The sequence below is a fragment of the Schistocerca serialis genome, chromosome 7, assembly GCF_023864345.2.
Source record: "Schistocerca serialis cubense isolate TAMUIC-IGC-003099 chromosome 7, iqSchSeri2.2, whole genome shotgun sequence".
Taxonomy (NCBI): domain Eukaryota; kingdom Metazoa; phylum Arthropoda; class Insecta; order Orthoptera; family Acrididae; genus Schistocerca; species Schistocerca serialis.
Window position 1 is genome coordinate 416,037,367 of NC_064644.1, and position 26,154 is coordinate 416,063,520.

Consider the following 26,154-nt stretch of genomic DNA (forward strand, 5'->3'; position numbering starts at 1 on the left):
CTCCCTCATAGTGAAAGGAGTATTGAAGCATTCTCGATTCAAAGAGAGAAAAGAGATTGCACGAGTCTCCTCCGCCTGTTTCCGAGGAAGGAAGGCAGGATGGTAGTGAATGGAGCTTGAAACCTCCGCAAAGTACTGGCCCAAAACATTGGAAACATCGACAGGGACAACTCTGATGTTTCCCACCACAGTCAGACCAGGAATCGGGGAGTGGGTGGTAGTCCCGAAAAGCCGGCATAGGCCACCCCAAACATGAGAGAACGGAGTAAATCTATTGAACTAGATGGTGAAGGAAACCCAGCATACTTTCTTGCTTTCCTTAATAGCGCGACGGCACTGCACACGTAGTTGTTTGTAGAGGATGCAGTTAGTTAACGTAGGATGATGGCGAAAGACACGAAGTGCACGTCGTCGGGCACAAATCACATTGCCGCACTCCACAGTCCACCAAGGGACCAGGATCCGATGGGGAGAAGAATTAGTACGAGAGATAGAGGATTCGGCAGCCAAGAGAATAACACCCACGAGGTGCTCAACCTGATCACCACAGCTGGGAGACGGCCGTTCATCAAAGACTGCCAAGGAGGAATAAAGCCTCCAGTCAGCAAGAGAGAATTTCCAATGAGCAGGCCGCTGTGGCGGGGTATGATTGTACAGGCGAGTCACACAAGGGAAGTGGCCACTCGAGTAAGTATCGGAAAGAGCACACCATTTGAGACGTTGAGCGAGCTAGGCCGAGCACATCGAGAGGTCCAAGTGGGAATAAATGTGCGTGGAATCAGAGAGAAACGTGGCTTCACGCACACAAGATTAAGATGATTAAGAAGATCCGCCAAATGAGAACCTCTCGAGCAGGCAGCAGGCGAGCCCCAAAGAGGATGATGGGCATTGGTGTCACCGAGATGCAGAAAGGGTGGAGGAAGCTGAGCAACAAGCTGCATCAGGTCCACCCTAGTGACAGCAGAAGACGAAGAGATATAAATGGTGCAGAGGGAAAAGATAAATTCGGGAAGGAAAACACTGGCAGCAACTGCTTGCAGGTGGGTGTGCAAGGGGATAGGACGATGACAAACATCATCCTGTAGAAGCAGCGTGACCCCACCACGAGCAGGAATCCCCGCCGTAAGGGGAAGGTCCATCTGTAGTGGAGTAAAATGGTAAAGAGCAAAATGGTCTTGAGGACGTAGCTTGGTTTCTGGGAGACAGACTACAAGTGGACATTGCGATCGCCGGAGCAGCTGGAGGTCTGCCCTGTTAGACGAAAGTAGACGAAAGGCCACGGATGTCCCATTGTATAATGGCAACAAAATTTAGGAACACCGGAGAATGAAGAAGGAACACTCACCTCGACGGCCGCTTAGGGCAGGCCGTCGAGGGAGGATGGCCACTGCAACCTACATGTGGAGGATCTTCATCCATCAACTAAGCAGGATCAACAGAGCTGCCCCAGTGTCGGTCTGTTGAAAAGGACCGACGAGTCGAAGAGGGCCAACGAGTCGAAGAGGGGGAGGACTGTTGGCCTATGGATGATTGTTTTGGCTTTTGGCAGTTGGCAGAAGAGCCAGACGGCTGCGAACTCAAGGTACGCAAGAAATCTTCCTAGGAACAATCCTTTTTGAATTGACAGTTCACTGGCTGCATTGCTACCGTCTTCGCCGGTGAGGGCGAAGAACGGGTAGCAGAATCTACAGCCCGGGAGACGGATTGTCAGCAGGAAGGTGAGGCGACTTTTCCACCATCAAACTGAACTGTAAGTCACAAGTTTGCGTAGCCATGTTTTTGGTGGGACGGGGAGAGGCTAAAATGGTGCTGTAGCTTCCAGACGGAGGACCATTCACTTTACTGCTCGCCAACAGTTTCCGGGCAACAGGAAAAGGAACCTTCTCCTTCACCCGTATCTCCTGAACAGCCCACTCGTCTTGATAGATGGGACAAGAAGCACCATGTTCTCCATTACAATTAACGCAGCAGGGGGAAGGAGGTGGACAGGCATCCTCGTGTGCAACCCTGCTACAAGTGACACATTTGGCTGTGTTTTTACATGACGTGCTGCTATGATTGAACTGGTGGCATTTATAACACCGCAACAAATTGGGAATGTAAGGGTGCACAGAGATGACTTGGTAGGATGCGTTAACCGAACGAACGTCAGTCAGGAACCATGTGCGAGTGGGCACCAAATCGGCAGCTTCCTTCTTCACAACTCGATGAACGGCACTAACGCCCTGATCTGATAGATAATTAAGTTATTTCGTCCTCCGTCAAACCATCCAACAGCCGGGTGTAGATAACACTGTGGGACGAGTTAAGTGTCCTGTGAGCTTCCACTTTTATAGGATATTCGTGGAGGATTTGGGCGGTGAGTAGTTTCTGGGCCTGGAAAGCTCTATCAATTTCCAAAAGCAGAGTACCATTGAGGTAACAAGTGCTTGACTTCACAGGGCCAGCGACGCCATCCACGCCTTTCTGTATAACAAAGGGGTTAACAGTAGCAAAAGTCTGGTTTTCGTCTAAACGTGAGACTACTAGATATCGAGGCACAACAGGACGAGACATTGAGGCAGGAGCCTCATTCCACTTTCTTTTACGGGAAACACTTGGAGAAAGAGTAGGAAAGTCAGTCATTGGGAAGAAGTCCCCCATGATTGCCAGCGTCTCCGATGGTGCACTCCTTCCAGCCAGGGGCCCTCCAAAGGGGAGCCCCTCGTCTTAGGTGATTGTCCTCACCTTAGCTCACACCACCCGAACGACAGACGGAGGGACCAATTGGCAGAGGAGAAACGTAACAGTTCTACCAATCAACCCTCCCTGGGCCTGGCCTGTACCAGGGGGTACGTGCGGGCCCTACATGCCAAGCTGGGGCTGGGAATCACCCGTTACTCAGTCTTCTGCTACACGTCAAACATCTGGGTGGCAGTCAGGAACACACAGGGAGGAGAAGAAAAGATAAGAAGGAAAGTAGAAAAAAAAGAATGGTCTCAAACGCCGCAGCGGAGGAAAATGAGAGCAGAACAAGGAAAGAGCTGAACAGGGAAAGAGCTGAACAGGGAAAGAGCTGAACAGGGAAAGAGCTGAACAGGGAAAGAGCTGAACAGGGAAAGAGCTGAACAGGGAAAGAGCTGAACAGAGAAAGAGCTGAACAGGGAAAGAGCTGAACAGGGAAAGAGCTGAACAGGGAAAGAGCTGAACAGGGAAAGAGCTGAACAGGGAAAGAGCTGAACAGGGAAAGAGCTAAACAGGGAAAGAGCTAAACAGGGAAAGAGCTAAACAGGGAAAGAGCTAAACAGGGAAAGAGCAAAACGAGGAAAAAGTAGTGCAGGGAAAGGGCGGTGCAGGGAAAGGGAGGTGCAGGGAAAGGGCGGTGCAGGGAAAGGGCGGTGCAGGGAAAGGGCGGTGCAGGGAAAGGGCGGTGCAAGAGAGAATATTCCTACAAGCAAACTAATGCAAATGAGCTTCAAGAGCCCATGGAGGCACGAGACATCTCCCCAAGAGAGGGGAAAAGGACAGAAGAGGAGACAAGCAGCACAGAAAGAGAAGCGGTGCTGCAAGGGCTAGGGCCCCGTGGTTGCCAAGCATGTACTCATCAAAGAGCGGTGAGACCCCTGAGGGGATCCGTCAGATATGACACCCAGTAACTTGAGAACGAAACGAGATATCATTCAGCAATACATTTTAAATAAAATTTCACTATCTTATCTACATTTCATTCACTGCAATGTATGAGCTAAAATCAACCACAAGCAAAGTTTACGCAAAGTGTTTTTATCTCTGCAAAATCTTTAAAATTTTGAGCACTGTTTTACTTAATTTCATGCAGCACAATAACTATGGCATACAATGAAAAGAGATTCACTCGTTTATAGAGTGAATATATGAGACGAGCAAATATAAATTTTTTCACCTACTAGTTTTCTTAAAATTGGATGGTAAGTATTTTACAGCACCCGGCAAGTCCGCATAGGCAGAACTGGATGTGTCGTGCGACCGTCCACTGGATATAAAACCCAATCATGTCCACAATATTAAATGAAATTTCAGTATCAACCACACATGAAGTTTACAGAATGCATTTCTACCTGTGTAAACTCTTTAAAATCACATGCAATGTTTTACTTAATTTGATGCAGCATGGTAAGTATGGCGGGTAATGAAAAGAAATTCAGTTCTTTATAGACTGACGATATCATACTGTAACATGTGCAAAAATAAATCAACATTTTTCAGCTAACATTTTTTGAAAAATCGGAGGATAAGTGTTCATATCTGCTGCAATGTTATCTCTCAGCACAGACATCACCATTGGTGAGCAGTGGGCATAACAATAGCCACCCTGAGCACAAAGTGCAAAGAGTATGCCTGTAGCATAAAAAAGGTTAACAGTTAAATTTTTATAATGGAAGAAGTAAAGCTAACTATCCCCGTACAATTGAAGCATTTGCGTCATCGACAGGCACATAGACAAGGCTGAGAACTGTTGTTAGTTTTCATACAAATTCTTCTCCAGAGCCAATGGAATATGCATACAAACTTACATCTGTACCATGATGACTACATTGTGCCAGCACAGCAGGTTGACTAGACACGGAGAGAAAGATGGAGGAATGACAGGGTGTGTTTGATGAAGGTTGGTTGGGAGGGGGAGACAGCAAGCATACGAGATAGGAATATGGCATGGCTGGGCTCATTCTGGCTGAAGGAGTATTGTAAGCAGCAAACAACGCTGTGGAGGAATGTGTTGGGATGGGGTGATGGAATTGCGACAGGTGGAGACTAGGCAGGAGGGTGTGAGAGCAACATGAGTAAAGTGAGGGCATGGGAGAGGAGGGAAGGGGGTATGGGCCAGAAGGATTATGGAAACAAAGTATATGTTATAAGGAGAAATCCTATCTACGCAATTCAGAGAAACCGGTATTGTGGAAAAGAATCCAGATGGCACCAGTTGTGAAGTAGCCACTGATATTGAGCATATAGCACTGAGCAGCATTCAGCATTCTGCTAGTTTAGTGTTGGTCATGGTGGAAAGGTATGCAGAAGTTAGCAGCAAGGTTAGTAGTCGACCCCTGCCTCTGACAGGACACTGCTACACTGACCAGAGTGCCAAAGAAGACCAACTTAGAGAGGCATAGCCTCTGCTCTTTGAACCTCAACAATAAGACTTTTTAGGAACAGTATTAAGATTTGTAATTTTCAGTTTGAACCTCAACAATAAGATTTTTTAGGAACAGTATTAAGATTGGTAATTTTCAGATTTCACTCTTCTCCATTGAGTAAAATTTTATATTATTGAAAGAGTAAAGTACATTTTCTGTATCTGTCTAGCCATCAATAAACAGACTGCATAACTCAATCAAGTAAAGAATGTGCCTAAAAGAATAAAGCAGTATATCTGAAGCTACATAAAATGCAGTGTATCCTCTGTAGTCCCTCCAGACTGGAGAGTAATATGAATTATAAAAAAGTTTTAGTGCACACAAATAGTTACTTCCTTATGTCTAAGCTACAACATAGTACAGTGCGGACTTCCACCACCAGACACACTCTTTGCTTGGTTGAGGTATAAAACAACACTTGTTAGAAATTGTTGAATTTATTTACCTATTAAAGATTTGATAACTTCGAGGATATTCTTTGGGGTGACGTTTCCAGATACTTCCTGATTTAATTCCGTTATTAGCTTGGCATACCCTTCACTTTCCTCACGAAACAAGTTGAATTTTCTTTGCTTATAGCTGCAAAACATACAAAACAAATAAGAGCCATAACAAATCTACAATGTAAAAAATATACAGCATGACAATTATTGAACTATATGAAATAAAACCTTCATAATTTCTGAATGATTCATGTTAGGACTTCAAACTGCATGGTTGGCCATGAGGCATGATGGGAATTGGTATGTGCATGCACATGTGCCTTGTTGTTGTTGGCCATTTGCATGTGGAAATGTCACGGTACAGAGTGCCTAAGCGTATAGCACCTGTGAAGCCCTACTATGTGAGTAATAACAGCCCAACTGCAACTCAAGGTAGTTTGCAACAGAGTTCAAGCTCAAGACAACTGGTTCCACGTGCTAACAATCAAGAATTTGATTCACAAATCTGAAAGAATGGGTAGTGTTTGTGATGACAGTGTTGGCAATGTCGGTCATCCAAAAAGGGTGAAAACACCAGAAAACATCGAGAAGACACACACAGTGTTTCAAACCAGCTCCAGGAAATCGATCAGATGAACTGCACAACAAGTGGGCATCAACTGGGAGACACTACAACAAATTATTGTTCAAGTCCTGCATCTCTTCCCACACAAAATTCAAACCCATCAACCATTAAACCCCTGGGTCATGGAACAGCAGTTGTGTTTCACCAACACTACTGTTCACAGAATTGATGAACAGGACTTTGATGTGAATATGGTTTGGTTTAGTGACGAAGCCCACTTTCATTTGGATGGGTTCATCAATAAGCAAAATTGATGCATTTGGGGGACGGAGAATCCACATTTTGTGATGGAGCAATCTCTCCACCCTCAAATGGTGACTGTGTGGTGTGCAATGACCAGTCATGGAATAATCAGTGTCATATTCCTTGATAGCACGACGACTACCAAACAGTACGTGAAGGTTTTGGAAGATGATTTCATCCCCATTATCCAAAGAGACCCAGATTTCAACAGGATGTGGTCACTCAAGACGGAGCTGGACCCCATTGAAGCAGAAGAGTGTTTGATGTCCTGAAGGAGCACTTTGGAGATCACATTCTTGGGGATTGCATTCTGGCTCTGGGGTACCCAGAGAACACTGGCATGGGCCTCGATTGGCTGCCAGATTCTCCGGATCTGAACACATGCAGTTCCTTTTTGTGGGGCTATATTAAAGACAAGGTGTACAGAAACAACCTCAAAACCATTTCCAAGCTGAAAACAACCATTCAGGAGGTCATCAACAATATTGGGGTTCCGACACTTCAGTGGGTTGTGCAGAATTTCGCTATTCGTTGGCAGGCATATCAAACATGTTATAATCTAAATCCAAATATCTGTATTAACATTTACATGTTGAATAAAGTGTGTGCATGCCTTAGTTTGTAACTAACTTGTGATTTTTCCCCATATAGTTCAACAACTGGCACCCTACAGCTGTGCAACAAAAATATTACTATGAAATAATATACAAAACACACTGCCTAGGAAAGCATGTTCCAAATATGTTGAAATACAAAAACTGAGCACTGTCAAACAATTTTTAATACCTTATTGACAAAAAAGGCAGGCAAGTATGGCTACTTTCAGCATCTGAAATTTGAGGTGACATGCACTTCAGAAATTGTTTTATTGGGCTGCACAATAAGCCCGTAATCTCAGCAGTTAATACACACTTGTCATTATCTGACATGTCCTCTCATGTACCAAATGAGTGACAATTATCTCCCTACAAGTTTTCATTATCATTGGAAAACTCCACAAACTGTGTGTGTGTGTGTGTGTGTGTGTGTGTGTGTGTGTGTCACAGAGTCACCTCCAGCACTTAGTTCATGTTCCACAAAATTTGAATGGATGACCTGAATGAACTTTAGCACTTTTATTTGACTGAACTCTTAATTTGAAAAATTTTGTAGCTACTCATTACAGTCAGATCTTATCAGCTATGGATCAAAGTAGGAATGCTTTCCTGCACTCAACTACTCAAAGAAATAGAGATCATCATCACAAAATTCCAAAAATATTATTATAATGACTGAATATTGGGAGCAAAGATAAATAAGTACAATTATTATACCAAAATAGATAGTATAATGAATCTGTTCATTCTTAATTCCAGTGTACTAGAAGGGCCAACCTAAACAAACTTAGTCCCTTAAGCTTATCAATGTAGATGTTATGCTTGCATCAGTAACTTGCCGTGCCTGTGTCACGACTTCTTACCAGAGTACTGACACACCAGCACTCTCACATGAGGAGAGACATGACGGGTTTCGACACAACTACACATATGTGAAGATGATCCACAGGGATCGAACCGTCATATATTAAAGAATGTGCAAATGAGACTGAAGAATAAATGGGAATTGTTTTAAAAAGAAATCTGGATTATCATAGGGGAGTCACATTTGCTAGTTTAGCAACTGAAATAAATGAAAGTTAAATCTTGTAAATGACAGAAAACAGAATGTAGAGCTCCCATACTTGGATCCCAACACTGAGTTGTGCGTAAGAATGGGGCAGATGCTCCAAAGCCTGGACAATAAGATGTGCAAGGTTAACAAAATGGCCTAAAAATAGCATGAACTTACTTTTTTCCTTCCTTTTCTTTTCTTTTTGTTTAACGTAAGAATGGAACAGTTGCTCCAAAGCCTGGACCATGAGATGTGAAAGTTGAAGAAAATGGCCAAAAATAACATGAACTTTCTTATTTTTTTTTTTTTTTTTTTTTTTTTTTTTTTTTTTAAATAAATGTGCTCCTCAGCACAGGTATATTTGAAAAAAATTCATGTTACCACCATGAGTGCGGCTGGTGAATAAAGAATTGTTCACTAAACCCAGCTTACTGTAGCAACATGAATTTCTTCAAAAATGGCTCTGAGCACTATGGGACTTGACATCTGAGGTCATCAGTCCCCTAGAACTTAGAACTACTTAAACCTAACTAACCTAAGGACATCACACACATCCATGCCCGAGGCAGGATTCGAACCTGCGACCGTAGCGGTTGCGCGGTTCCAGACTGAAGCGCCTAGAACCGCTCGGCCACAGCAACCGGCATGAATTTCTTCAAATCAGTTATGTGATGAGATTCACATTCAGGGTATCACTAGAAATGGGATGGATAGCATGCTGCACTGATCACGGAGCATTTTTTCTGGAGGTGGAGCTTTCACAGCTTTTCAATTGGAGGATTCAAATTGGTTTGGTGGGACTGGGTAAGAGGGAGTTGCATGGTCTCAGGCTAGTGTCACTTCTGTGGTCCTCCAACTCCAAGCAATTTTCCGATTTTTCTGTATAAAATTGTAGGCAAATTTTATTTTGTTATTACAATAGTTATAAAGATTGTGTTAAAGGAATGTAACAATGAAACCAAAAACTGAATTTAGAAGCAATTTTCAATCAAAATTTAAAGTACATAATGTGAGAAATACAAAAAACTTATTTGATATTACATTATTTGTTGAGTGTGATATATTTTGAAGTTTGGTTCCATACACATAATCATGTTGCAATCTTTGCACCAGGTTCTTGTTTGTATCCACATTTTTACCACATCAATAGCATACAGCAAGCCTTCTATGAGATTTCTTTATTATTAGATTTGGGGTTTGTGGGATATGAAGTGCCTTTCTATCAGTCTTGGTGCACTTGTATCTCCTTGTACATGTCAAGGTAATGCTAAAACATCACTTCAATTACTTCCATTCTAAATTCCAAAAATGTTTTAATTGTGTTGTTCGAATTTTTTGGGATAAAATAAAGGTATTGAACAGAGACCAATCAATACTATACTGAACTACTTCCTTGTAATATTTCTTCTGCTGTCTCCTTGGAAAGCTCTAATTTCTCCCTTTTTAGGTTTTATGGCTGTATCCATGGTTGGCACAACTTGTCTATTTGCTTGGAGAGTTGCATAGGCATCTGTTGTGTGTTGAACAAAATAACTGGCAAGTTTAGGGGATGTGTAAAAAGTTGTCAGTTGTTACACAACAGTTTTGAAAGACACAGGGTATTGTTTATATTTATCCAGGAAAGTCGTATTTTTGCCAACACAAAAAGTTCCACATGTAACCTGACTGTGATTCACACACAACAAATGACTGTATACCAAAGTTAAATCTTTCCATTGGTATACACTGTTCCCAGCCAGACTTCCTTTGAGTAATAATAAGTGTTCACTTGTGCCCACATTTCTTTCCATAACTAAAGCTGAAATGAATTTGTTTAATCAATATTCAATAACTTTATAAATGTTTTGTAACTTTCAACCTGGGTGGATATCTTGGCTGAAATTATAATTATCTAAAAAGTGGCAGTATTTTGTAATCGATCTGTATCTGTCTTGTGGCATGATCTTCAAAAAAATTTAGAACACAAATCGTTTCGCACTCGGACCGGTCTTGTTAGAGTACACTGACTGTACTTTGTAATGAAAAAATTCCTATGAAAATTTTCATTTCATTTTCACTAACATCCATCCATTTCTTCAACTCACAGTTCATCTGCATTATTTGAGGTACCCCCACTGCCTGCAAGATCTCCAGATCTGTCCCCAATAGAACATGTGTGACCAGCTCGGACATCAACTCCATCCTAGTGTCAGTATCCAGGATATCAAGGATCATTTACAACAGTTGTAGGCAGGCTTGCCTGAGGAGAGGATACAATGGTTTTATGGCACCCCTGTCAACTGAATGGGGCGCAACATCATACTGATAAGAGGGATTATACTGTCAAGTTCTTTATATATTTAATTCAATATTGCAATCCCGAAATAACATCACATACCCCTCTCAATCTGTGACGTTTCGTTTTGTTCCTCCTCCCCTTCTTGATTTTTTTGTCCCCTCTATTCGGCACCTTCCACGCAGCAAGTTTACATCTCTAAATTCTATGGATGCTGTGGGTATAGCCCATTTCACCTTTAGCCCATTTTCTATGAATATTTCTCCCATTTTGTGTTAGATTTGTACTAGTATTAGTGTAATCTCTTTTCACTTCTTCCTCTGATCATTTTATTCTGTCTGTCACTTATCAAGTCCTCCACCCCCTCCCCCTCAAAGTTTTATCAGCTATACCTAACTCATGAAATAGCAGAATCTTATTAGTACATCTCTGATGATATCATATCCCCTAAATCAACATTAAAAAAGAATCTTCCTCCCCCATTTGGTTCTCACCCTTTGAGTATTTTTATATGTTTTTCCCTTGTTTTTCTTTTAAGTCTTCTCTACATTCTCTTGAAAAAGGAGCCTGCCTTTGATTAATGTGCACATCACCCATGGTGAATGTTTCGAGTTTAGGAATTGGTAGGTGTTTCTCATATACAACATTGTGTTAGGTATGGAAGGACTTTCTTCAATATTGTGTGTGTTAGTTTTTGCCTTTTCAGCATACAGCAAATCCATCAAGCAATGTCCTTCCAAGGCAATTTTTCAAAAGATACTTGTTACTTACTAGAGTTTTGTCTTCACTTTTATGAACTTTGTGTAGAAACTTCTGTTCTTTAGCGTGCCAACATCCTGCAGAGTATCAATCTCCAAACGTTCTTTCAGTAACTTGTCTGAAAAAAACTACCACATCAACAATTAATTCTATTGTTGTACTTCCAGAATTTAAGTATCTGGTAGAAACAATTGGTAAATTAAAATAACAGTACAATTAATGCAACGGTCTGGGCAATGTTTTCAGTCTGTCAACTGTAGACCTAAGAATAAATTTAACTTCAAGCAAATTGCACTAGCACAAGTACCTGCATCACTACAACCTAAACTACACTGAGACCTTAACATTAAACCCTGATATTACAAAGGCAAAAAATTAAAATAAGTGCAGTCATAGATTTTAAATAGCAATATTTTCCCTTATGCATATGAGTGTGAATTCAGACTCATCCACACAGGAGCATATTGATAGTTGCCAGTACAGTGAAAATGCTTTTAAACTTGACAAGGGACTTTTAAAAAATGTGAATAGCAAGAAAAGTTAAATTGTGACAAATAACTTTTTAAACATTATGAGTCATTTTACTAACTGTATTGGCCTTTAATGTGAAACCCTTGGTCTTGTATAAGTTGGACATTTCATGAACATATTAGTGGCTCCTACCATTTTACCAAAACATCCAAAATTTTTATTTATTACAATTTCTTCTGATGAATTTTCAGTATTTAGTTTTCAAGTTCACAAAGATATTCAAAAGTTTTAATACCTACACATGCCATGGAAATATCTTTCTTAATTGTATTCACTGCTACATTTGGTAAAACATTACCGGATGTCCGAAAGTATAATACAAAAAACTAAAACACACACAAACACACACACACACACACACACACACACACACACACACACACACACACACAAATATGGGATAGCAGATGTGAATAGACAACTGCATTAAATGAATGTGATCTTGATTTAACTGTATGCAGATATGCTGCGGCATAATGAAATATAATTATGTGGGACACACATATTGAGCAGAATATGCAGTTAAATTTAGCTGTAGTGTCAAGTATTGACCCAACCAACACCTCAGAAGTTGGGATGTATTCCAAAAGAACTGTAGAAGTGAGAGACAATTATGGTTGTCAATAGCGTAGCTGTTCATTTCACTTGCAGCTATTTAACCTTGGTATTAAGTCCAAACTTAGCCACCACCACAGAAATCACTACGTACTACACTCATAAAACTGTACACCAAACACCATTTTGTAACATCTCCCTGCAAATCAAAGATTTTGATTTTTTTTTCTTTTTTTTTTTACAATGTCCCTACAAATTCCATGAACTTCATATACTTTACACAAGAGACACATCATCAACAGTTTGAAACTAGTTCACATATTATCTGTAAGCAGCACTATCATAGCTCTTGTTAATCATTGCCAACACTTCTTCGGTTCGAAAAAATGCTGAAGTTTAACCTGTCACAGTTTGAAACAAGTTCGTATATGATCAGGAAGAAGTGCTAATATAATTCTTGTTTTTTGTTGTCACCTTTTCTTCCATTCAAACTAATACTTAAGTTTAACCCACCACAGCCCCACCTTCACTAACATGATGGCTATGAACAGCATTACAGACAACATAGTTTTGGCTAGGTTGGCAATGTTAGTAGACAAATCACAAATGACACAAATCATTCTGACTTTTCATTGCTTTTGTCAATTAGAACTAGTGATTAGGGAGGCCAAGGCTCCAGAAAGGTGGCTGTGTAGTATCTGTAAACACTACTTGAAGGCTAATGCCATTTTAGTGCTATTTTATGTCAATTACACCTTTTTTGTCTGCAATAATATTCTTTAATTATGTATGGGCTGTGGGAATTCTATAATGTTAACACAAAAGTGGAAGTGATTTAACATTGTAAATATAGGGACACACCAGGAAAGTGGTCCCAGAATGAGATTTTCACTCTGCAGTGGTGTGCTGATGAAACCTCCTGACAGATTAAAACTGTGTGCCGGACCGAGACTCGAACTCGGGAACGTTGCCTTTAGCGGGCAAGTGCTCTACCAACTGAGCTACCCAAGCAACACTCACAACCCATTCTCACAGTTTCAATTCTGCCAGTACCTCATCGCCTACCTTCCAAACCTCACAGAAGCTCTTCTGCGAACCTTGCAGAACAAGCACTCCTGGAAGAAAGGATATTGCGGAAACATGGCTTAGCCACAGCCTGGAGGACATTTCCAGAATGAGATTTTCACTCTGCAGCGGAGTGTTCGCTGATATGAAACCTCCTGACAGATTAATGCTGGTAGAGCACTTGCCCGCGAAAGGCAAAGGTCCCGAGTTCGAGTCTCGGTCCAGCACACAGTTTTAATCTGTCAGGAGGTTTCATATCAGCGAACACTCCACTGCAGAGTGAAAAATCTCATTCTGGAAACATCCCCCAGGCTGTGGCTAAGGCATGTCTCCACAATATCCTTTCTTCCGGGAGTGCTAGTTCTGCAAGGTTCACAGAAGAGCTTCTGTGAGGTTTGGAAGGTAGGAGACAAGGTACTAGCAGAATTGAAGCTGTGAGGACGGGTCGTGAGTCGTACTTGGGTAGCTCAGATGGTAGAGCACTTGTCCACAAAAGGCAAAGGTCCCGAGTTCAAATCTTGGTCCTGCACACAGTTTTAATCTGTCAGGAGGTTTAAGGTAAATGTTAACTGGGTGAACGTAAAGGTGGAGTTACACTTCCCTCACCTTCACGTGTAGCTTGAGCAATTTAGAACAGAGTGGGTATAGGTACATTTACATCTGTGCAGCTTTTTGTGCACACTAGGTACATTCGACCATTGCACAAAGAGGCAAAGACACAGACACACTGGTGCAGAGTCAAGCATGTCTGTGTATGTGCATGAACCACCATGTGAAGGCGCAAGAGTCTCCCTATGCTATGAGGAGGGGCACGTGCAACAGTTGTGGTCCTGTTCGGTGTTCTCCCTATTTCATGCTCTATTTTATCGTGTCCCACTTTGGCCGAGTTGTTCAACAAGAGAATTTGGACAGTATTTCATGTTTTTTTCATTTTTTTCTGTCTGATTAATATCACAGATTATAAAGATATGGGGAAGATAATTACTGTCCACAGTTCCAGACAAATAAGATCAATCTGCAAAATCTGGAAACAACAAATGCAAACCAGAACAACATAAAAAGACTTCATTTGTACTTCCTTATGAAAAAATATTGAAGAGAAATGATTCTGGGGCACATGATGGGTTGAAGCTATCCTGATTGCTTTATGAGCTGCTTTCATTCATGAATAATCTGCGTTGATGAGAGCACATAAAAGAACACTGAACCTAGCAGAAATGTGCAAACACAAAATTCTTTTTGATTTGCAAATAGACTCTGTACCCAAAAAACAAATGTACTGCATTTCTTCCTTAGCCACCAGCCAACCCCTGTATGTTGCAGACCCATGTACGAGGGAGATTCAAATATAAATGATAATTTATTTTCTATACATTTATTGAATAACTATTTACAAAACTGAACCTTCAGCTTTTTTCTAGATAATATACTGCGTGCTCTACACACTTTTGCAAGCGATTTGGAACCTTGAATATTCCTTGTCAATAAAATGTTTGAGGATGCATCACCAACCAATTGCGCACACGCTCTTTGATATGCTCCTTGTTTTTTGAATCATTCCCAAGTGATTCTTTCATAGATGCAAACAAAAAATAGTCAAGGGGGTGGGGCCAATCTGGACTGTAGGGAGGGTGGTCAAGAGTTTCCCAGTGCATGTCCTCCAATATGCCCCAAGACAAATTCCCAGTATGAGGCTCAGCATTGTCTTGGAGAAGGATGACATCTCCGAAACGCATTCCTCGCCTTTTATTTCAGTAGGTGGCTTTTGCTGACACTAAGAGTTGGCAATAGTATTCTGCATTTACCCTATGATCATGAAGAAAATCAAAAAGTAATTCTCCTCTGTAGTTAGAAAACACAGCCGCAAGAACTTTTCTGGCTGAGATGAGGGTTTTTGCCTTCACTGGGCAGGGTCTATCCTCTCTTCACCACTCCTTACTCAGCATTTCCGATTCTGGAGTGTAATGATGGACCCATGCCTCATTACATGTGACAATATGCTTCAAAAAATTCTCCACTTCTTGCCGTAACAGATTCAGAAGTCTCTTACAGATCTCCATGTTTCTCCATCTCCAAGATCTCCATCTTTCCCCGTATGTTTTTGTTGTTTCATTAACAACTTCGTAACCCATTGAGCACTAACTTTATTATATGAATAGTTCCTTGTCAGTGGGTCAAATGAGATTCTCTCCAGAATATTCACTTTTCAGTCTGTCTATATGAAAAAGTGAAGTCATTCTGAGAGGCAGTTATCGGCTCCAGTTGATGAACAATCAACACTGCCAAGTACTACGCCATTAACACTCAAGCAGGGGCGCTGATTATTGTAACAACAGCAGGCGGGCGGCGCACTTCGTACATATGTAGTCAAAACCTGTCATTATGCTACAAAGGGCAACACGTATAAGCTAAATCACAGTTTAATTTTAGTTTATTTAAACAACAATACAAAAAACTGTATTACATCACTAATTTATTACTTGATTAAACAAACAAGAAACTTTCATATCATTCTATTGCTGCAGGTGACTATTTCAACACTTTTTAAGCACATACTAAACAAAAACACTCTTTCATTCGGTAGGCTTCACAGTTCTTTCAACACATTGATCTTTGTGTTTCACGAGGAAAGTTGCCATGTCGGCAGGAAGTGAAGGAGTATGCGCTATTTCCACTAGTTGAGGCTTCATAAGAGACAGGGCTAAATCTTTCAAGAAAATTCTTCTCTTCTTTTTTGGATTTGCCTCATTCCTGCTATATCCATTAGATCATGGAATACAACCAATAGCCATCTTCTTGTCACCCGTGCAACGGAATATGCAACTCCCAGTTGATAGAATGTGTCGACTCCTCTCTTTCTTATATAGTAATCCAAAACTATCTCTGGTTTACCTGTAATTTCGTCAACAATTCCAAAATTGTGCATAGTTCAAAGTAATATAACTGCCATGTTTTGCTTCGGCACATACAAAACTAGCGTCATATCATTCTGAAAACCAAATAAAGAGGAGTGGATAGCCCTACACTTCCCAGGTAAAGTTCTTGTGGGATCTCGTGTTTGTTTTTTCTCAATGTGCCATGCATGTTAGTCGCTTTTTCAAAAGGGAGTTGGCTAAGGAATAGGTAGTGTACTAATTATCCATTGTAACGTTTCTTCCTTAGACTTCAGTGTGAGTAACTAGCCTTCCTACAGTATCACAGGGAGAATTAGAAACATCGTATGGCCCTTTAGGTTATTTTCCACAATATTCTTCAATATTACTAGTGAAGAATGTTTTAGCATCTGCTAAAACAAAAATCTTTATACCTTTGTGTGTTTGTTCGGGATATACTGAACAAAAGAACAGTGATCCCAGAAAGGTTGAAACTTTTCACGTACTGTCACAAATTGTCCTACACTATAAACATTCTTGCAGTTCACCACAAAGGCATCCAATATTTGCCTTATTGCAACAAGTTTATCAGTTACTCTTCTTTCTTGCATTGTACTCTTGTCGTCAAAATGGATGCCTAATAAAAGGAACAGAAATATTCTGTAGCTCATCACAGCTCTCGTAATCTCGATACCAGTACCATTTGCTGTCCACAGTCCAATGACATTTGTGTGGTTTGTTTTCTTAGTCCTGATGAGAAACAACAATCCCAACAATGCCATAGTTCACACCTTGTAGTTTCCTTAGCATCCCTTTCTCTGGAATATTATACACATTCTTTCTTAGAGTGAATGTATATGTTCAAGTATTTTACAATTTCATCCATCATTTCCAGGCTAAGCATTGTCCACAAAGCCTCTGTTTCACTTGTGACCCCTCTGGCAACACACACAGGCCCACGGAATACTTTCAAAATAGTTTTTTCTTCTTGTTTTCGTAGTCGCATTACCACATATTTTATTCCATTTACATGTTTTGTCCCTCCCAATAACAATACTACCAGTAGAGACTGGCTATTCACAGTCATCTTCCGAATCGTGGACTTGATCAGAATCTGAATCACGGTCACTTCGTGTGATAAACTCTTCTTCTTCTTCTTCTTCTTCTTCTTCTTCAGAGTCGTCACCATTTATGTTGTTTGGTACAGAGGAACTCTGAATCCTAGTTGAATAACCAATCAAGCTTTTTGTCTGTCAGCTTTGATCTCCCCTGCACAGCAATATACCATCCTGTTACGTGTTATCTTTTGATTTGTTAAAAAGGAATGAAATAAAAGTGAAGGAAAAATTGCTTATATTGACCAGGCGCATGGCGTATGTTGTACACTAACATGACACATTCACAGTTAATTTTAAATTACTGTAGCTCACATGAACCTAAGACAACACAACTTTCCACTGTTCTAGCTGAAACAGTAATGCAGGAATAGGTAGGGGCTTGCTATTATAAAACAACAATGGAACTGTGCATGACAATGTTATTTGCAATTGGCGCACTTTACACACAGGTGCACCCGCTCGAGGGTTAAGGGAGGGGGGGATAAAATCCTGACGATGAATTTATGAGCTCAAGAAGGACAAATTAGCTTTGATGAAGACACACTAAGACACCATCCAAGATGATGACACTTATTACTTCTTGAGCAGCCCAGGAATGTGTGAAACACTCTTCTTCTTTTCCTCTTCTTCAAAGGCAAACATTTGTAAAACTACCAATACATAAGCTTCTGTATAATAAATTGGACACAGTTAGTTCTGTACAAAGTTCTCCTTTAAAACAATGACTGTGCACAAATTCACACTACTTTATCATCACATCAAGTTTTCTTCTACTCATATAATCCGAAAAACAAAAATCTGTTCCATTTTGAAATTTTTCCTGAATGTTTTGCAGCAAATACTGCATTACGGTTCATTATATAATATGAATAACCTTTTCCAGAAGGATTGAGTTCTTCATTTTTGGAAAAAAAAAGTTCCTAGGTACTGGTCAATATTCTGAGAAGAGTCCATAATCTCAATTTTCTTTGCGCTTTGAAACTTGATAAGTCACTACACTGTCAAAACAATGCAATAAAACAATGAAATCAGTTTTCTGTAAGTGGTGAAAGAACTGGCTGCACCTGTGTGACTATGAGCTTGTGTGTCAACTGTCTAACAGTGAGAATTCTCTTGCCAGTGTGTATCAGCCAATTGATGGAGGGAGGGGGATCAAAGACATTCACATTTACTTGTGAAAGAAGACATACACTCTAAGACAAAAAGTCACCACAAAAGGATTATCCAAACTGGTCGCAAATTGATATTCATACAAGTATCAGCAGAAAATGCAAAATGTAAACTTTGGCAGCCGATGGGTGAATGAGTGATGCTGCAGCACATTTTCACAACACAGCTGCTATGGTAGTAAATGGGTTAAGTTGATACCAGGGCATAAAGTCTTTGTGAATGTCATTCCACATACTCAACTGGACATTAACTATGTCTCACACACAGGCAGGTGAACAGTATGCACAGATGTCAACATTTGCGAGAGGATTTGTAGCTGTGCTCAAAGAAGCCAGTTGGAGTAATCAGCAAATCGCTTGATGTTTGACTAGGAGTAATTTCACTATTTGACAATGTTGGAAGGAAAGGATAAAACGAGCCTGAAAACAGCGTCAACAAGGAAGCGGTCAACCTGGAGAGATAACAGAATGTGAGGACTGAGCAGTTGTCAGAGAGGCACTAAGAGCCCCCGATTCACCACTGTCATTGATCTAATGTGCAACTGGTGCTTTCGTGACCACAAGGACAATTAACAGGAGGTTAAGAGAAAGAGGGCAGAGCATGTGACACCCCTTACACCATCTACCATTGGCCTCTGCATCCAACCATGATCGTCTGCAGTGGTGTAGGGTTTATTCAGCCTTATTAACTGGAGTAGAGATGTCTTCAGTGATGAGGCCTGCTTCGAATTGAGCCCTGAAGACCAGTGAAGACATGTCAAAATGCCCTGGACAGCGGTGGAATGACAACCTCACTGCAGCCTGCCTTACAGCCAGACAACCAAGAGTGATCCTCTGAGGTGACATTTCTTTTCACAGCAGGACCATTTTGGTTGTCATCCACAGCACCCTTACAGCACAGCAGTACGGTGACAATATCCTACTCCCCATTTTGTTGCCCTTCATGGCAAGCCAGCCTGGGCTTCCCTTTCAATAACATAATGGTCACTTGCATACTGTGATTTTCTACTGATTGTCTTCATACTTACCAAACCCTACCTTGGCCGGCAAGGTCACCAGATCTCTCCCTGATCGAGAATGTTTGGAGCACTATGAGAAGGGACCTTCTACAAGCCTGGGATTTTGAGGATCTAACACAAAAATTGGACAGAATTTGGCATGATATCCCTCAGGAGGACATCCATCAACTGTATCAATCAATGCCAACTCAAATAACTGTTTGCGTAAAAGCCAGAGGTAGACCAACATGTTATTCACTTGCTCCATTTGTGAAGCTCTTTTTCTTAAATACATCATCCAATTTTTCTGAAGTTGTAATCATTTGTTTGTCTGCACAACTACATCACATCTACCGATTTCTGTCCCATTCAGATAATTCCTTCGATGTGCAATTTTTGGAGTGTATATTAGGGTTACTACTATTTCAAAAACTTTTTTGTTCTTTTAGCTACATTTCACTCGCAGTATAATGTACAGTCTAACTGTGGCAAATAGTAAGCTACACACTATCACACTCTTTCAATACAGGATTATAAATCAAGTGCACGTTTGATAAATAGCGTCTTTTCAGAATGACTTATGAAAATGTAAATGATTTATTAGGAAGTCCCCCATAACCACATGTCAAATGATCAGAAAGAATACTTTCTTCAAAATCGAGCGAGAAAAGTTACACAACTAAAAAAATCAAGCAAATGAAAAGTAGCCATGTTATTTCTTCACAAGGAAAGTAAAGCTACTTATGAACACTTCGGTTTTTTTATTATTTTAAAAAAAAGTGGCATACACTTTCAAGTTTTTTGCAGGGTGAAAATTGGAAAAAGAGGCTTTTCCTCCTTCAAATAGTCACCTGTGATGCCCAGGTGCCCAATGTAAACACACAGCTGTGAATGAGATCACTCATGTGTGTGTGTGGAGAAAGAGGCTTACAACTACAAGCATGCCAGTTCTTGCATGCAATGCAAGCACAGGCACACTGTGCATTGGTGTAAATGCACCTTAAGGGAACACATATGTAGGAAAGACGTATCCTCAGTTAAATTTGAGTCTGAAACTGATAACAGGAAACTGGAAACTCCGTAGGAGAGAGAGGGCACCACACTTGTCGCAAAATTTGTATATAATATAAAATCGAAACACAGACAGTTGATGGGCTTCCATTCATAAAATATATATCTATCACTATGTGTAGCACATGGAAGCATTACAGATACATTCATCATCATCATCATCTTGGACAGTTTCCAGCCACTGGCTGGGTCTGTCGGGAACACAAGCCTCTCCATCGTGTTCTGTCTTTCCACCATTCCCCCTCTTCCACCTTCGTCCAGTTCTCTCCTCTTCTCGTCACACATTCCTTCACTCCCTTCACCCATCTATCTCTTGGTCTTCCCCTGGGCCTCTTCCCCTCCAGTTGCAGATCAAACATCCTCTTTGGAATTCTTCCCTCATCCATTCTCTTCATGTGTCCATACCACTGCAGTCTTGATTTTTCTATCCTGTCCTGTACTGGTTCCTCCTTTAGTCTTTCCCTCACATACACATTTCGCAATCTGTCTAGTCTTGTTACACTCAACCTGCTCCTCTGGAACTTCATTACAGATACATTAAAATACAAAATTTATATTTTTAAATTTTCAGCTTACATATTCCTGCATCAGATCATCAGTAAAGTAAATACAATGCTTTGTAGGGGATGGAAGTATGTAGTTACATTACAAAGCAAAGGCAAAGAGTCTTAATTTATATATCTGAGACAGCTTATAACTACTCTGTGTCAAGGAGTAAATTTTCCTTATAATGAATTCATACCACATTTATGTTGAACAGATAGTTTCTTTTGAGAATGTGATAATTTGCACTATAAATTTCACAGATGACACTATATACCTTTTCACATTCTTTGACAATAAAGCAGAGTCTCTGTCGTTCATCAGAATTGTTTTCCACACATGTTGTTTCTGCATCTACTATGCTTATAACGTCCAGCACAATGGATGCCATGTCAACATGTAGTTCCTGTAAATAATAATAATAATAATAATAATAAATGAAATAAATATTAAAATACAATAAGATTAATGGCACAGACACTAGCATCTTACAGCAGAAATGATACATTAACCAATGAATGAGTGAGTGCATACTAATACAAATATTAATAGAGCAGGAAAGTCCTGGCAGAATGTAAATAAATTAGGAGTAAAGAACACGAGTCACTAAACAGCAGTAACACTGAGTTGTTGTCAGACATACATACAAATAAAAATGAAACTTGTTAGCTTTTGGAGTAAACCTTTCCTGAGCTAGCGTGTGTGTGTGTGTGTGTGTGTGTGTGTGTGTGTGTGTGTGTGTGTGTGTGATCCTCCTAAACCCAATGTGCCTCCATCTATCCGAAGGCATGATCCACATCTCTGTCCATATTAAACCCACTAAACAACAACAGTTCCTACAGTTCAGCAATTGTCATCCCTTCCACATAAAAAACTTCATTCCAAATAGGCTTGCCATCCGCAGTTGGAATATTTGCAGTGATGAGAACTTCCTTGACCAGTATGCTGAAGGTCTCATGAAGGCCTTCACAGACAGGCACAATCTGTCAAATATAGTCTGCAAACAAATTTGCTGTATTGTATCCTCACATACACCTAACCCTCCACCATCCCCAAAGATCAGCTCAGAAAAGTGGCCCATCGTCAATCAGTACCAACCCGGACTGGAACAACTAGACGATATCCTTCGCCAAGGCTTTGATTAATTATTATCGTGCTCTGAAATGAGGAACATCCTACCCATGATTCCCCCCCCACAAAAAGTAGTATTCCATAACCCAGCCAACCTTAACAACATCCTAGTTCATCCCTCCATCCCTGTGACACTCCCACTTCTGACCACTTACCACAGGGATCATTTCACTGAGGAAGACCGAGTTGCAAGACCTGCCCAATCCACCCACTCTACACTTCCTATTCCAGTCTGCTCAGAGGCTTACCACATCCTGTCAGAGGCAGGGCCACCTGTGCAAGCAGCCACGACCTAAACAAACTCTGCTGCAATCCCTGCACAGCCACCAAACAGTGGCCTGTAACAAAGTTGACCACCCAGTGGTACATCATGCATCTGAGCACAACATGCTCGATTTCAATGGCTGCTTCACAACCCAAGCCATCTTGATCCTTTCCTTAAGCACCAGCTTTTGTGAAATATGCAGATGGGAGTTATCCTTTCAACACATCCATCCCTCCTGTAACCTTTCTGGCCTCACAGTCTCCACTGTCTTCGTAACCCCCACCCAACGATTTTTCCTTCCTCTGTCCTATTACACGCTACCTATACACATATCCACTCCACTTTTTGCATGTGGCACTCCCCACCAGGTTTGGCACCTGTGCATTGCATGCCTCACCCACATACCTGCCACATCTCCCTCATATTCATATTCATCCACATCTACAACCCTGCCTCCTGCTTTCCTAGTAAGCAAACTGGCTGCCTCCCTCCAAGCCCCTAGCTACCCAGAGCCAATATCCCTTCCTGCTTCCCGCCTCTCTCTCCATTTACCTGTCCCAACTGACAACTCCTACCCCACCCAGTACACTTAATGAACTGTGGACAGTGGCACTATGTAGGGGGCACAGGTGTGTGTGTGTGTGTGTGTGTGTGTGTGTGTGGGGGGGGGGGGGGGGGGGGCGCATGCGCGCGTACTCTAGCTCAAGAAAGCGTTAATTCCAAATGCTAACAAGCTTTATTTCTTTTTTGTGTGTACTTGTCAAAGGCCCAACACTTCTGCCTCGGTGTGTGGTCTCCTTTACTCCTAAATTATTTACTAACATTATTTAGGAGGAATGTAGGACTGATACTGGCATGTTTTGCAAATCTCTCCTAGAAAGCTGGGGGCACAGAATAAGGGCAGATAGAAACATAAAAGTATTTGGTCATTGAAGATTTGCTTGTTTATATAAAAAAACTAGCTATTCTCTTTTGAACTGACACATTATTCACATTTATCTAGTGTAGTCTGAAGGTGAGGGTGGAACTAACACCCAAACAACACAGAATATTTTGTTGGTGGTGGTTGTTGGTATGTTTAAGGGGGACTAAACAGCGAAGGTCATCAGTCCCCCATTCCAAAATCAGGCGAGCCGAAAATCTACGAAGCAGATAAAAAACCAAAGGGGGAGGAGACGTCCCCCCAGGCGCTAGAAGCACACAAAGTCAGCAACAAACACTACAGACAAGAACAGGACAGAGGAACACCAGACAGAAAGAAACAGAAGAAAGGAAGATGGCCGGAGACTGGTTGACTGACCATGAGATCAAAAATGGGAAAGAGTGAACCATCTCACGGCACACCAGAACAGCAACAGACACAAGGACAAAAGACACAGAAAGGGAAAGGCGCAGGACCTCCCTAAATCGAACCATAAAACGGACTACCACGGATAAAATTTAAAACGGTATCAGCCATGGAGGCATCGTCGGATAAAACCAAAGCCAAAGTGCCCGGGAGATTAAAAGATTGCCGGAGTGTGCGGAGTCGAGGACACTCCAGCAAAATGTGGCCGACCGTCAGCCGGGACCCACACTGACACAAGGGGGGATCCTCCTGACGTAACAGATGGCCGTGCGTCAGGTAGGTATGGCCGATGCGCAGCCGACACAGGACTACCGAGTCCCTGCGAGAAGCCCGCAGGGAGGAACGCCACACATCGGTCGTCCCCTTGACAGCCCGTAGTTTATTCGGGGCTGTCATGCCACGCCACTCAGCAGCCCACATCCCAAGTACCTTACGGCGCAACACCAGCTGCTGGTCGCGAGCCGTAAGGCCGATCTCCAAAGCTGGGGCGTCTATCGCCCCTTTGGCCAGCCTGTCAACACGTTCGTTCCCCGGGATGCCAACGTGACCTGGCGTCCAAACAAAAACCACCGAACGACCAGAGTGAGTAATGGTGGAAACAGACTCCCGAATAGAGGACACCAGAGGAGAAAAGGGATAGCAGCGGTCGATGGCTTGGAGGCTGCTCAGGGAGTCACTGCAGATGACGACGGACGCATCTGAGCAGGAACGCATATGCTCAAGAGCTCGCAAGATGGCCACCAGCTCTGCAGTAAAAATACTGCTGCCAGCCGGCAAGGAGCGTTGCTCAACATGGGCAGCGTGAGCAAAAGCGTAGGCAGTGCGACCATCAACCAGGGAACCATCCGTGTAGACAGGCTCACAGCCCGGAAATGATTCGAGGAGCGCAAGAAAACGGCGACAGAGGGCCACAGGCGGAACCGAGTCCTTGGGTCCCTGTGCCAAGTCCAGACGGACGGACGGCCGGGACAAACACCAGGGAGGCGTAGGTGTACGGACCCGGAAGGGAGGCAGAAGAGGGAATGACCCCAGTCCTGACAGCAGGGACTGGACACGGACAGCTATGGAAAGCCCAGACCTAGGGCGCCGTTCGGGCAGATGGAGGACCATAGCAGGGAAAAGCAGGCGACGATTGGGATGATCTGGCGAGCAATGAACGTGGACAGCATAGTCGACAAGCAGACGATGGCGGCGAATCCGCAGTGGGGGAACCCCGGCCTCCACCAGTAGACTATCCACGGGGCTGGTGCGAAAAGCGCCAGTGGCAAGCCTAACCCCACAGTGGTGTATGGGGTCTAACAACTTTAACACCGAGGGGGACGCAGACCCATAGGCCAGGCTCCCATAATCAAGCCGGGACTGCACAAGGGCTCTGTACAACCGCAGCAGCGTGCAGCGATCTGCACCCCAAGACGTGTGGCTAAGGCAGCGGAGGGCGTTGAGGTGCCGCCAGCATTTTTGCTTCAGCTGAGTAACATGAGGAACCCATGTGAGCCGGGCATCAAACACGAGTCCCAAGAAGCGGCAAGTGTCCACCACTTCAAGCAGGTGGCCGTCGAGGTAAAGGTCAGGATGAGGGTGGACCGTCCGACGCCTGCAGAAGTGCATAACCCGAGTCTTGGCAGCAGAGAACTGAAAACCATGAGCCAGAGTCCATGATGCTGCCTTGCGAACGGCGACTTGCAACCTGCGTTCGGCGACTCCCGTAGTCGTGGAGCTAAATGAGATGCAGAAGTCGTCGGCATACAAAGAAGGAGACACCGACGATCCCACTGCTGCAGCCAGACCATTAATGGCCACTAGAAATAACGAGACGCTCAACACCGAGCCCTGCGGGACCCCATTTTCCTGTATATAAGAGGAACTAGAGGTGGCACCGACTTGCACCCGGAAAGAGCGGCGCAATAAAAAGTTTTGAAGAAAAGCCGGGAGCCGACCACGAAGACCCCACCCATGCAACGTGGCGAGGATGTGATGCCTCCATGTGGTGTCATACGCCTTCCGCAGATCGAAAAATACAGCAACAAGATGCTGACGTCGGGCAAAAGCCGTACGGACAGCAGATTCCAGCCGCACCAAATTGTCCACTGCAGACCGGCCCCGACGGAAGCCACCCTGGGATGGAGCGAGGAGACCGCGCGACTCAAGGACCCAACACAAACGCCGCCCCACCATACGTTCGAGCAATTTGCACAAAACGTTGGTAAGGGTAATGGGACGATAGCTGTCCACCGCCAGTGGGTCCGCACCGGGTTTCAAGATGGGGACAATAACGCCCTCCCGCCATTGCGACGGGAACACGCCTTCGCTCCAAATGCGATTAAAAATCGCGAGAATGTGTC

General features: G+C 42.6%; 1 protein-coding gene across 3 annotated transcripts in view; it reads right to left on the bottom strand.

Annotated features, from left to right (window-relative positions):
• Nucleotides 1-26,154, bottom strand: part of LOC126412858 (THO complex subunit 2) — a 317,539-nt gene that overhangs the window by 242,104 nt on the left and 49,281 nt on the right. For all 3 annotated transcript variants that reach the window (XM_050082722.1, XM_050082721.1, XM_050082720.1), the window contains exons 4-6: nucleotides 21,346-21,474; nucleotides 11,158-11,273; nucleotides 5,596-5,729 (exon numbers count right to left, since the gene is read on the bottom strand). In XM_050082722.1, coding sequence (XP_049938679.1) covers nucleotides 5,596-5,729; nucleotides 11,158-11,273; nucleotides 21,346-21,474 — 379 coding nt within the window. The remainder of the gene's footprint in view (nucleotides 1-5,595; nucleotides 5,730-11,157; nucleotides 11,274-21,345; nucleotides 21,475-26,154) is intronic.